The 14,302-nt window shown below is 37.4% G+C and overlaps 1 protein-coding gene across 1 annotated transcript in view; it reads right to left on the reverse strand.

The window, feature by feature from the left end:
• Positions 1 to 14,302, reverse strand: part of ST7 (suppression of tumorigenicity 7) — a 316,094-nt gene that overhangs the window by 31,007 nt on the left and 270,785 nt on the right. Inside the window, 2 exon segments of the mRNA XM_079150519.1 lie at positions 6,418 to 6,520; positions 7,951 to 8,023. Coding sequence (XP_079006645.1) covers positions 6,418 to 6,520; positions 7,951 to 8,023 — 176 coding nt within the window.

Raw genomic sequence — 14,302 nt, forward strand, 5'->3', positions numbered from 1 at the left:
TCCCTGGAGACATGCTCTGGGAGAGGATATTGGGACTCTGGGTGCTGCCTTTTTCTCTTTGGCCTCTTGCCCTGAGGTAAATGGTTTTGCCATGTGCTGCCCCCATGATGTGCTACCTTATCACTGGCCCAAACACAACAGGGCCAACTGATCATAAACTGAAACCTTCAAAACTGTGAACCCAAATAAATCTTTGTATTTGTTACAGTAGCAGAAAGTTGACTAACACATAGTAATAAAGGGGTAATGAAGATGAAAAAACCAGAGATTGATTGACTGACTGACTGATTTTAGCAGTACTGGGGACTGGGGATTGAACCCAGGGCCTTAAGCGTGGTAGGCAAGTGCTCTACCACTGAGCTACAGCCCTAGGAAGCAGAGATGCTTTATGAGCCACCTCGTACATGCCTACAATGGACTTATAGGCCTGGTCTAAATGAGGAAGTATGGGGAGGCAAGGAGAGGGAAAATTTCATCCCACGCATGAAGTGTGTTTCTGGGGTAGAGGGCCTAGTGGGAGTAGGGTGGCAAGGATGAGGATGGTACCACACTCAGAACAAGAATGTGAACACAGGGCAGAAGTGGGTGCTGTTCAATCAACCACAAGCAATGGACTTCCCAAGCAGCTGTAAGGTGCTGAATTCCAAAAAACAATGGCTATAGCCAGAACATGCTAGAGCAAAATCTGGTGACCTGAAGGAGCCTTGAGAGTACTCACAGTCAAGGGTGCTATGGTGCCACTGTTACATTCTCTGGTTGTTCTGCAGACAAGGGTTCCCCAAAAACTACCTACTAATGCATTTATAGGAAGACTTTATTTCCCCTATAGGCTTCAAGCAAAGAACTAAAGCTGAAGGGAAAAGGAAAGAGAAGATGCAGGGTGAACAGGTATTGAGCGTGTACTGGGGGAGTTACATGAGGTAACTGCATTTATCTGTCACGAGCCCTATGAAGCTACGACTTTTAATGTATTTCCCTAGTAATGACAGGACTTTCACATAATGGCTTAAGAACTTAGAAAAGAATAAACATAAACAGTAACAATTTTCCACTTTATCAGTGATAAAGAAATTCAAATTAAAGTAACAAAATTCCATTGTATTTAATAAATTCATAAATGTTTGTTGTTTTTCTTCCTATTTTTTAAACAAACTGCTCAATGACAGTGATGAAATGGTGAAGGAGTTATCTATTCATGGGAGGGTCTTGCTACAATTTCCTTCCCCCACCCCATCCCGCTTCTACTCCCCTTCCCTCCCCTCGCCTTTCTTCCCCTCTCTCTCCCTTTGGTAAGCAATTTAGAATAAGTATCAAGAGCTCAAGAGCCTTAGAGTGCTTCCACAAGTGATCCAGTTAGTTCTGTTCTGCAAATCTACCCTAAGGAAATAATTCCAAGGACTGAAAACATCTTTCTGCCCAAACAGATTCACTTAGAAGTTGACCTGCCTTGTCAACCTGATGTCTATGGTGGAGGATTCAAGACGTGAATCACTCCAGTTAACAAATAGTGCTGGGAAAACTGGGTATCCATGTGTTAAAAGAATGAAACTGGACCCATATCTTACACCACCAAAACAACTCAAAATATGTTAAAAATTTAAAGATAAGAACTGAAACTATGAAACTCCTAGAATAAAATGGGGGAAAGCTTCACAACATTGGTCCTGGCATGAAACCAAAAGAACATGCCACAATGAAAAAATAAAGTGTAATTGCATTAAACTGAAAAGCTTCTGTGGAATAAAGAAAACAAACAACAGGTTGAAAATACAGCCTGTGGACTGCGAGGAAGTATTTGCAAGCCATTTAGTTAATATCTAAAATATATAAGAAACTCACACAACTCAAGAGCCAAAACCCTCAATAACCTAATTTTAAAAATAGGCACATGACTTACATAGACTTTTCTCCAAAGAAGATACACAAATGGCCAACCAGCATAGGAAAAGATGTTCAACTTCACTAAATATGAGAGAACTGCAAATCAAAACCACAATAAGATTTTACCATATACACATTAGGATGACCACTATAAAGAAAGAACAATTGTTGGTGAACATGTAGGGAAATTAGAGCCCTTCTGTACTATTAGTGGGAACACAAAACAGTGCAATTACTAATAAAAACATTATAGAGGTTCCTCGAAAAATGAAAAATGGAACTACCATATCATCCAGTAATCCCACTTATGGATATTCATCCAAAAGAAGTAAGAACAGAATCTCAAAGTGATATTTTCATTACCATGTTCACTAAAGCATTATTCCTGATATCTAAGAGGTGAAAATAACCTAAATATCCATGGACAGATGAATGGATATAGAAAATGTAGAGTCAACATGTAATGGAATATTATTCAGCCTTAAAAAGGAGGAAATCCTGCTCTACACCACCAGTGAAGACTTTGAGGACATTATACTAAGTGAAATTAGCCTGTCACTAATCCTGCATGATTCCACCTATACAAGCTATCTATAGTAATCAAACTCCCTGAAGCAAAAGTTAAACTAGTGGTTGTCAGGGGCTGGGATGAGAAGGAAATAGGAAGTTGTTCAATGGGAATGGAGTTTTAGTCATGAAAGATGAAAAATTTCTAGAAATCTACTGTACAACAACATGCATACAGTTAACAATACTGTATACTAAGAAACTTAAGGGGAAGAATTCACATTACATGCTTTTTATTTAATACACACACAAACATACTTCATCCCCAAAAGAGATATATAAAGTACCCAAAAAACAGTTATAGAGACCATCTTTAAAAGGTTCAAAGGCACATGGACAAAAAGACTTGGGCTTTAATGTTAAGTTGGAGGATAATCTTTTTAGGTTAAAATCTCTGGAATCTGATGATTCTCCCCCAGAAACAATACAGATTTCCCTAATGCCTAACTACATAGTCCAAGGCTCCATACTAATTTTTTAAATATGAAAATGCATAGAAAAAAAGATTAAAAGGAAATTGTTTTAAATATGACTAGATCATAGTATAATGAGTGATTTCTTTAGACTTAAACATAAAAGAAGTTGCTTTATAATATCAATATAGAGGGAAAAAGCATATCTAATACTACCTATAACAAATACTTAGCCTTTTCTTGGAAACTTGACAAAAAGTAAAGGTTTATCTTTGCCACCCTGAAGGAGTTAATATAACATGCTCCAAAACAAAAATATGCCTCCTTATAGGGAAGGGCTTTTGGTGTAGACACAGTACACCAAGAACACATAAGCACTAGATAATCAGGTCTGTATGAAGTAATGAATCACTGAGAGACATATCTCCCCCACTCTGACCCAATGGGAATCTCAAAATTGGCAGGTTAGGAAACATATTTGTGGAGGGAAAACTTCAAAACCCAATAAACCATAATATAAAGATGAAGATATTGAATTGAGATGAGGGTAGCCTTTCATATGTTCAGCACGACATGAGTAAATCTGTCTTTTAAAAAATGGTGAATACTTCCTTTAAATGAAAATCTTCTATTTTAATTCCATTAAATGGGAAAGCAACCTCTAATGAATTAAAGATTTCTTTTTCATGAACTGTGTACTCAGTTCTTAAAAATTAACAGCATCAGGCTGGGGTTGTGGCTCAGTAGTAGAGCGCTTGTCTAGAATGCGTGAGGCACTGGGTTTGATTCTTGGCACCACATATCAATCAATCAATAAAATGAAGGTCAATCAATCAATAAAATAAAGGTCCATCAACAACTAAAAAAAAACATTTTTTTTAAAATTAACAGCATCAAGATCCTAAAATGCACAACTGACCTTAAAAAGAGGTAAACAGCAAGTGCATAATCATGGCTCTAGAGCAAGAGACCACAGAGGAAAGAGTAATTCTGATGATAAGGAGGCACAGGATTCATGAGGTGACTTTCATGGTGCCAGGAGGGGGATGAGCATTAGGATTTCCCCAGAGAAAACAAAGAAGGAAGAAGGGGAGGGTGCTGCTAAAGTATTATCAAGTCATCCAATGAACAGCAGAGCGTGTGTAAAGACGTTGAGAGCATACTGTGTATGACACCCATGCACCAGAGTTCCACGGTTAATTCAACAGATGAGACCAGTGAATCACAAGGACCTTTCCCTGTGGACATGTGAACAGATGAAGAGATTTTCTTCCCTCTCAGCATGAACCCAAAAAAGCAAAGGGTATAAAATCAGTTTACCTAGGTACCCTGACTTCTCTGTTTCATGATTAGAAAACAGAGTGAAACCAAATATTTGAAATGTTCTCAAAGAAATGATGTATGTCTGAGATGGTAGATATGCCCTGATCTGATCATTTTGCACTATATGTATGTGTTGAAATGCTTCACTGTACCCCATTAATATGTACAATTACTATGTACCAATTAAAAATATATATTAATAAAAATATTTGAAATGTTTCCACTTTGAGAATAATTCTGTTTTGCAGGAATGTCAACTGACTGTGCCAAATTCTTCCATGAACTACTTCTAAGTACCTTTAATAACATTTTAGAGACTCAATTAACCATTTCAGACCATGATCATAGAATCAAATGACTAATCAAAATACCTAACCAACAAGAATCTATCTTGCACCCCAGGATTATTAGGCTTCTAGTTAACATTACTGGGAAAGTTAAAACCTGGTTCCTAGACTTGAGGGGCCTCTGACAAGTCAAATATCATCTGTTTTAATAATTAACAGATATATGGTCCACAGTTTTCTAAGCACTTCAAATATATTATCTCCCTTGATATTTATCACAGAAGATAGGCAGGGCTTATATTTTTATCTTAATTTGAAAGATGAGGGAAAACTTTTGAGCAGAAGTGCTAAGTCCCAGATTTCGTGTCTGATTAATGACAACCAGAATCTGAACTCTTTTTTTCCCTTAGAATGCAGAACTCTATTGCTCAATAACTACTTCTTAAAACAGCCTTATTTATGCTCATAGACTAGCTCTGTCATTAGAGAATGGTATTTAATAAATATTGATGGATGACCTAAGTTTATTGTAATTCAGCACAATATTTTTATGATTAGTTTTAAATTTTGATGAAATTCAATAAGCATTTTTAGCTTACGTAAAATATGTTATATAAATATGTTTATAGCACACTATATATAATACTTAAGTCTGCAAATACTTTGTGGGTTACTATCTGCTGGCACTAGAGAGGATAAATGCATCCTTGTACAAATATGGCACTGTGCATGGCTCTTCAATTTCCTATTATATGAAAAGATGACCTTGAGTAAAACCTCAGGAATGATATTAGATCACTTATCTCTGTCACTCTAGATACCAACAAAATAAATTACAGTAGGTAACCCCGTAAATCATCTCAATACACACATTCACACACCCCACCCTATTGCTAACGTACTGCAACAACACAAGTAAACAGCTGTCCTTTGTCATTTTCCACCAGTAAGTTTCCATTAGACATTTTGCAAAGAAAGTTAGGCTTTGTGATTCCTGATGTGAATTGCAGGAATAGTTTCTTAGAAGCTTAGATGTGTTTAATGTCAAGAGATTGAAACTGACCCTCAGCTACATACCTACCACAGAGCAGGTATTCAAACATAGGTAAATCATAAATAAACATCCATCTCCTGATTCCACTAAAATCTACTTCAGAAAAAAATATGGGAAATACTGGGTATTTATAAATTGGTAAATCACATGGTTAACAGTTAAGACAAATATTTCCTACTACATATACCAAATCAAAATACTACATACTTTCAGATTGTTCTTATTTTTATTTTTTACCAATACTGATTAATAACTTTTTACCTACGGAGATAAATTAGTGAGTACTTTTTACCAGTTTTATCTACAACAAAATTTATATCCTGAGTTTGGTCTATGTAAGATGATAAGTGGTGTGACATTCCTATCAAATGCATCAAATCCTTGGGATCTCCACTTTTTTTCAGTTTTAGACTTCTTGACCTGTCCTGCCTAAGAAGGGTCTATCTATATACCTTATTATGTGAAGTCCAAAAATTACTCCTAAGTTCTCCCTGAGTGTAGGTTTTGCTTAAAAAAAAGGAGACAAGCCAGGCACTGTGGCACACAGCTGTAATTCCAGTGGCTTGGGAGGTTGAGGTAGGAAGATTGTGAGTTCAAAGCCAGCCTCAGCAAAAGTGAGGCACTAAGCAACTTAGTGAGACCCTGTCTCTAAATAAAATACAAAATAGGGCTGGGGATGTGGCTCAGTGGTCGAGTGCCCCTCCGTTCAGTCCCCAGTACCAAAAAAAAAAAAAAGGAGACTTAACGCCTGTAGACTCTACAGGACCTCAACACTTGTTGGTTGCCATTCCTTTTGTTTTATATAACTGGGCATATAGGAAGCAGGACACGGTGGTAAGTGAACGCTTCCCTGCTATCATAACAAGCTCCTGTGGGGATTCCACAGACTCACTTTTGGCACGTGAGGATTAAATTCCACAGCTCTGTGAATGGCCTCTACCGCATTCATCTCTGCTGTGCTCAGCCCCCGCCGAGATGCAGCCTCAGGAGAGAATCTGAAAAGCAGAAAGACAAACACCATCCAGTTGGGACCACTGCTTGGGCATCAATCCAGAAAGGCATCTACACATCAAGGGCCCATAAAACCAAAGCGAGCCAAGGCATGAGCTCTCCAAACTTCCACTACATGGAACCTCTGAGTGACCCCTCAGACGGAGGCCAGCAAAAACCCCAGCAGAAGCAGAAAGCGTGCTTGCATCTAATCGAGGCAGGAACTGAATTCAGCTGTCAAGTCTCTCTGTCTAAATAGCTAATCTAAATTTTCTATGAGTACCTGCTTAGGTGAGGGGAGGGGAGAGGACCGACAAGGGCAGATAGTGTAGGAAAAAGAAAACCAGGTTACAGAAGAGCGCACTTGGTTAAAAACAGAACTGGGGAGAATTTAAAGGAGGCTCCCAACCCCATGTCAGTGCTGCGATGGAGGGTTAAGTCTTTGCAGCTTCAGCCGCAGGCGAGCCTGCTTGGGCCGTCCCGGCAGAGGGGGTGCATGCCCAAACTGTGGGCGAGACACCTGCCCAGTGAATGAAAAAAACCAGACCATGCAATCTCTTTCTCACCTCACACCCAGGGCTAACTCCAGAGCTGTGCTTGGCAGGCAGACACCACAGGGGAAGCTGTGACAACCCTGGCCCTGCCCTCCCAAGCTGGAGTCGCTGTGTAGGGAGAAAAGATGTTGCAGTAGGTACTGGCGATCTACAGGATAAAAAAGAATGAAAGAAAATTACTTCGGTCTTGAAGTGCACACACACTTAACAGCAAACCTGTCTGACACAGCAGAGGCTGTTTCCTGTTCTCTGCTTTTCAATACTACAAGAGGAATTGTATCAGGGAAGTGGAAGCAAAAACAGTTAAGCCATCTCTGCTCTTTCACCTGCCAGTCATCCCTCGATGCTTACAGATATTCTACATGCCATAGTCACCTGCCTGAATAAAATGGGCAATGTCCCACTGAGACGGCATCTCAAAGGAAACACACTCTGAGTGGGGAGCTGACGTGGTATTGATAAGGCAAAGAATGCGAGATGACCACCCCCTAGGCCACACTGCATTACCCAGTCATGGACTCCCGAAGGAAGAGGAATATCCAAAAAAAGAAAAAATAATAATAACAAAAGGACAGCATTTTGTGTAAGTTCCAAGCAGGCCTTTTGGTATCTACTGTCTGGCAAAAAGAAAAAAGAAAAAAGTCACCTCAGAGGCACGGATTTTCATAATAAATCCTTCTTTAGGTACCCCACACCCTTACAATACCTGGGATACACATTTCCTCCTTCTAGTAGTGAAAGAAAAGATCAGCAGGATTTGGGAAATGCATGCTCATAAGCAGGAGTCTCATAGACTAGGAAACTTCCAGAGAAAGCCCTCAGAGGCAACACGGCTGAAGTCGGGTAGGCCATTGGTACCGCACCAGTCATTGCTCACTTACTTGTCAGAGACAGCTCTTGCTTTGAGCAAGGCAGCTGTGTAGCATATTGTTGCCGACTTTGGTAAGCTTATATCTGTTAGAGAAAAAAAAGCAGGAGCTCTTGTAAGTTTGCAATAAAAACAAGGATTTTAATACATGAGCATTTTAATCATGTAAGTGCAATGGAGGACATATTAATATTAATGCACACCTTATATAAGAACTTCAGTTCTTCCTTAATATAACAGTGGTACATGAAACTAAGGGTAATTCTTATTTTCGTGAATAATTCATGTTTCAAATCTGATTCTTCAGTAATCATCTGCTAGTTTTAAATATGCATTTTCATATGCTGAGTTTAGGGAGAGAATAACTATAAATATAAAAATTTAATTATTACATGAATACCTGTGATATGAAAGGCAAATAGGACCTTTTTGTGAATTTAAAAATTAATTTAACAAGCATTTGAAATACTAATGTGAAGAAAAAAACATTATCTAAATTTTTTAAAAACCTGCACAGCTAAATAAATTATCCTTCAGTGGTCAGATTTAAGCCAAATTTCCTTTGTATTAAATTTCAAGAAGTTCATATTCAATTTTTAATAGTGCTTATTAAAAATGTAAAAGTCAAAGAAGGAAACATGCATATATTATGAATATAATTTATATATATGTTTATATATATGTAAAGAGTATATATATGAAATTTAGGGAAGGATATAATTTTGCTCATTCAAATCCATGATAAATCTCTAATGTGAAGTCAAATTTGCAACCAGAATAATAGTTCCTTTGGTTTTTTAGAAAATCTCAAATGGAGTGGTGGGTAAGAGATTCAGATAACAAGTTGAAAAATAAATTCAAGTACAGGGTACAACTAAGAGTCTGACACAACTATCCTATATACATATATGAATACACAAGTGAATCTCCACATCATGTACAACCACAAGACTGAGATCCTAATTTGAAAAAGATATACTCCATGTTTGTATAAATATGTTAAAATATACTCTGCTGTCATGTATAACTAAAAAGAAGAAACAAAAAGAGTAGATCAACTCAGAGGGCAGTCCCTTTGGGGGAAATATTTGTTCTTAAATTATAATTCTGTTTTTTCCCCCCCAGAATATGATGTGTTCATATTTCTTTAGTACTCAAAACCAAATTTATGCTGTGACACAAGAAGACATTATTGATTCAAAAATCAATGAAAAAATGGTATTTCCAGTTGCTGCCAAATTCACTGTAGGTTAGAGGAGTTCTTGGCACCTGGAATGCCCTGCAAGTTTCTTCACAGGATTGTTTTCAACTTGGAAAGGTTTACACTACAGTAGGACTGAAAAGTAAAGGCCAATAATTAGCTGATAGCAACAGAAGAAAACAACTTTCTAAATAAAAACCAATAATAACGATTTACCATTAGGTTCAGATTGAGAAATATCACTTCGCAGGAAATAGAAATAACATTGATAAAACACAATCATAGAAAATACTGAAGCCAAGCATTGAGATCAGATCTTGTGCCTGACTTAACCTCACCTGAACCTTCTCTTCCATGATAATCAGGTAAAGTGTGTTTTCTTGCATTAGTTTGAGTTTGGTGATCAGCAAGAGCCTAGGGGAGCTGCCCACTCTAGCCTGTCTATTGTGTAAGGTTGGAAACTGCTCCTGGGCAAGCTAATTGGTGACAAGAATAGCCCCTGAGAGGATAATGATCTTTGTTTTTGTGATTTGCAGAACTGGAATGCATTTTGTGACTGGACAGTAAGGATACAATGTGTCATTTGGCTGCAAACCTCTGCATGTGAGAAGGTGCTCATCAAGTTCTACATAAATCACCCCTACATCAGCCTCCTGGGAGGATGGTCCTGTAGGACAAGATGGTCCTTCATCTTCCCTTCAGCTCCCTCATCATTATAAATTTCCTTCCTTGCCTCTGCCTTGCCTCTCTCCCCTAATGGGTTTCTATAGTGCCATAAGCACACTAAGCCTCTGCAGGGTCACAGTACCAGCATAGAACTAAAAGAGAAAGAGGATTTTGTAATCTGGATCTCATAAATTGCATCCAAGCAAAATTTCCCCACCACACACATACTACAGAATGCTGTGAATGCTGTGCTTGTGAGGAAGAAAAGAATGGCAGACTCCGAGGTTTGACTTGCTCTTCTAACATCTAAAGGCTTGGCAGCTTTCCAGTGTCAAAAATCAATACAGAAATATCAGTGATTTCTACTGGAAGCTAACAAAAAAACTGTGACAATACACACTCTATTTATACATTTATATAAAAATGGTCTAAGCCTTATTTCCACCCTTCCTGGTATGATCCAGGTGTCAAGCTGGCCCCTCTCTGTGGAGTGAGAACCAATGAAAACCGGAGGAAAGAGCGGAGGTGGAAACAATGATTATAATCAATTGAAGGTTGCAGCACAAGACAAAGCCTTACCTGATAAACTAAAGAAAACCTCTTGTAAATGAACAGCTTCTCACTGAGAAGGATAAAATTGCATTGCAATGATTACCTAATCAATCAAATAGACATTTTCAACCAGTTGGAAATTCAGAAAAAAATAATACAACTGAGGTGTTCCAGCAAGGACTAGAGATGCCTAATCAGAGGATCTTTAATCCAGAACCATGCTCCCCGCTCATCTCAACAGAACGCTTCCAATTAGAAAAACAGAACAGGACTCAGCAGCAACTGTTGACTTCTGCAGGACATTTTCTCCATTTAAGAAATTTTCATATATTTATCAATTGCCTGCATATCTTCTTCTGTAAAGTGTCTGTCCAGTTCCTTGGCTCATTTATTGATTGGGTTATTTGTATTTTTGGTGTCCCCAAAAACCAAAGGTTGAATGTTTTACCTGATAAGTGGATGATAATATATAATGGGGGTGGGGGTGGGGGGGTGAGAGAAGAATGGAGGAATTTTAGATTACATAGAGGGAAATGAGGGGGTGTATGAAAGATGATGGAATGAAACAGACATCATTACCCTATGTACATGTATGATTACATGAATGGTATGAATCTACATCATGCACAACTATAGAAACGAAATGATGTACCCCATTTGTGCACGATGAATCAAAATGCAGTCTGTGAAAATAAAAAAAATAATTAAAAAAAAAGAAAATTTCACCCCAACTCCTATATTGTATGTAAATTAAGTGCTTAAAAATAACCAAAACTACATTTTAATCAATCTCAAATGGGGGTTGGGAGAAACACAGGTCTATGAAAACATCCATTCCTCATGAATGTCAATGCCCATTCCATTTGTTATTCTTTTATGCTGGAATGTTATTTTGTTCTATTTTTTAAAAAAGTTAAAAATAGTAAATTATTCTTGCATAACTTGCTTATTTAAAAATTTTCAAAGTTTCTCTTTTAATTCTGTAAAAACAATACATCTAGTCAGTAATGGCAATTAGTCTCTAAGGAGGGATAAATCATGCAAAAGAAATTGATCCTAAATTTCCCTTCACATAGAGCATCTTGTTGCCCAAATAAGGTGTGATTTGCAACTTTCATTTTTAAAAATGATGCTTATCTTTATGCAGGATACTATGGCAATATAAATTGAAAGATTTTACATTTTACCTACCCAGTAATTCTACATCTAAGATTTTATTCTAGGGAATTAACCATGAATGTACACAAAAGTTGCCCATTACAACATTTTTCTAAAAGTGGGAAACTAGAAATAGCCTAAATGTTGAATCTTAGGAGACTGATTAAGGCTCTGTACCTTCACAGGGTACATTTCTGTGCAGTTTCTAAATCATGTGGTGGGAAGGTATTGAATGATCTGAGGGAAATGTTATATTGTACACATAGAAATAACTAAAATATGATTACAAAAAGTCTAAATTAATATTCATATTTAGAAGAATATATATGCAAGTAGTAAAAAGATTGAAATAATATATACCAAATATCAATACTAGATTTTTTTTTCTGGATAATAGGATTATAGGCAATTTTTTTCTATTTCCAAAGTTTCCTATGATTTACATATAATAACTGAATTTTTAAAGAATAACAATATGATGCTAGAAAGAAGAACTCTGTTCTATGAAACAGCTGGAGCAAGCTCATAGGCAAATACATTGGTGAACCAGACACAGCACAAAGATATGAAGTGCAGTCAGCCTGCAGATCTGTCCATGTACACCTAAACACCCTTGTGAAAGTCAGGGTACTACTTTGGCAGTTTGCCTGCCCCAGGACATCACCTCATTTCAATATTTTAATTTAATTTCTGCCTAACATCCAAATCAGAGTCAGAAACTGATATGTGGCTTACTTTTAAGAAAAAATATATATATTATCCTCTAGGAGAAATTAATTATGACAGGCTGCTTGCCCTCTGAGCCCTATCTCTTGCATTCCTACCCCACCTTCAGAAGGCTAAGACTTGGTTATTGGTGCCTATTATAATTTTTAAATTCATTGTGTTGTCATAATTATATGCTCACAGGAATGCATGACTCAAAGTCAGCTTCCCTTCTTACATAATTATAGTATAACATCGAAAAATAAAGAAATATGACATTGGTATAGGACTTGAAGTAAACTACAGGTGTTGCTCATTTTCACCATTTTTATGTGTTCAGGGGTGCATCCCATATCTAGATTCATAGAACCACCACCACCAAGGTACAGAATTATTTCATCACCACAAGAAACTTCCCTGTGCTTCCCCTTTATATTTGAACCCTCCCTGTCCTTTCTTGTATATCCCCTGGTGACTCTAATCTGTTCTCTATAGTTATTTATTTATTTTTTTTTACTGTTTTTTGAGGTGCTGGGTTGAACCCATGGCCTCGTGCATGCTAGGTAAGTACTCTAGCACTGATACATCTCCAACTCTGTCCTCTAGTTTTGTCTGCCTACGTGATTTCAGGATTTTACCACTACCAATACGGATAAATGGTACAAAGAAGAGAGAAGCTTTCAGAAGTGATGAAAACATTAGTATCAGAAGTTTTGAGCAGAGAATAGCAAATCATCTGCTTTCCAATACTGCTTGTAATGTGCTCAGAAAATTTTACTTTGAGGAAGACTCAAAAATTATACTAAGTAGTTTGTTTTATATGAACAAACTTTTAACTCTGCAGTGCATTTCTGCCTTTTGTAAGTGGCATTAAGCTCATTATTACCCACAAGTCCTCTTAAGAATTATAATTGAGTCTAGGTGGTAGCCTCAGTGGTAGAGCAGGTACTCAGAATACACGAGGCCCTGGTTCAATACCCACAAAACACACATTCACACACACAATTCAAGGAGGAAACAAAAGGAAAGGAATAATAAAATACCACATAATCCCATTACTTGCTGCAGAAACAAAGAATGCTAAATAAATGTTTCTCAAGCAAAGCTGGCCTGCTGGTATTAGCTTAATTTTCCTTTTACTTCTTTGCCTTCTTGGGTTCATACAAGTCCTTTCATGAAAGGGGAAGAAATTTCCCCAAGTGTGTTAGGTGTGCAAAATCAAATTGTCATGACAATCTTTCACTAAAAGCTACAATCCTGAACCTCACACAAATGGAATCGAAGAGTATGCATCTGCTATGGTTTAGATATGAGGTGTTCCCCAAATCCACTATGCTAATGCAGGTATGTTGGGAGGTGAAGTGAATGGATTGTGAGAGTAGTAACCAAATCAGCCCGTGCTGGACTGACTGGTCCTCTTCTCTGTGGCTCTTTCCCCTTTCTCCCTCTCTGCTTTCTGGTTGCCATAAATGGAGAAGCTTTTCTCCACTAAGTCCTTCTGCCATGAAGTTCTGCCTCACCATGAGTCCAGAGTAATTAACTTGACCAATCATGGACTAAACTTCTGGAACCATGAACCAAAATAAACTTTTCCTCCTCTAATTTGTTTCTGTCATGTATTTTTATTAAAGAGACAAAAAGCTGGCTAACACAATATTCTTTCACATATGACTTCTTCACTCAGCATGATATTTTTGAGATTCATTCGTACATTAACATGTTATCAGTACTTCATTCTTTTTCCTTGCTGAGTACTATCTCATTGTGTGGATATACTCATGTTTATCTATTCGCTTGGTAATGAATATTTGTATTGATGAATAAGGCTGCTGTAACCATTCTTGTATAAACTTTTTAAAAAACACTTCCTTTCTCTTGGATATGTAACTGGAAACGGAATTACTGGATCAGATGGGAGATGTATGTTTAACTTCATTGGAAACTGCTAAACAGTGTTCTAAAGTGGTTGCATGAAGTTTGCAAAACTAATATTTAATGATAGAAATCAGGAAAGTTGTTACTTCTGGGCTGTAGAGCAGTTATTGGCTGGAAGAGGGTATGAGGCAACCTTCTGAGATAGTGG

The sequence above is a fragment of the Sciurus vulgaris genome, assembly GCF_902686455.1.
Source record: "Sciurus vulgaris genome assembly, chromosome: 8".
NCBI classification, from domain to species: Eukaryota; Metazoa; Chordata; class Mammalia; order Rodentia; family Sciuridae; genus Sciurus; species Sciurus vulgaris.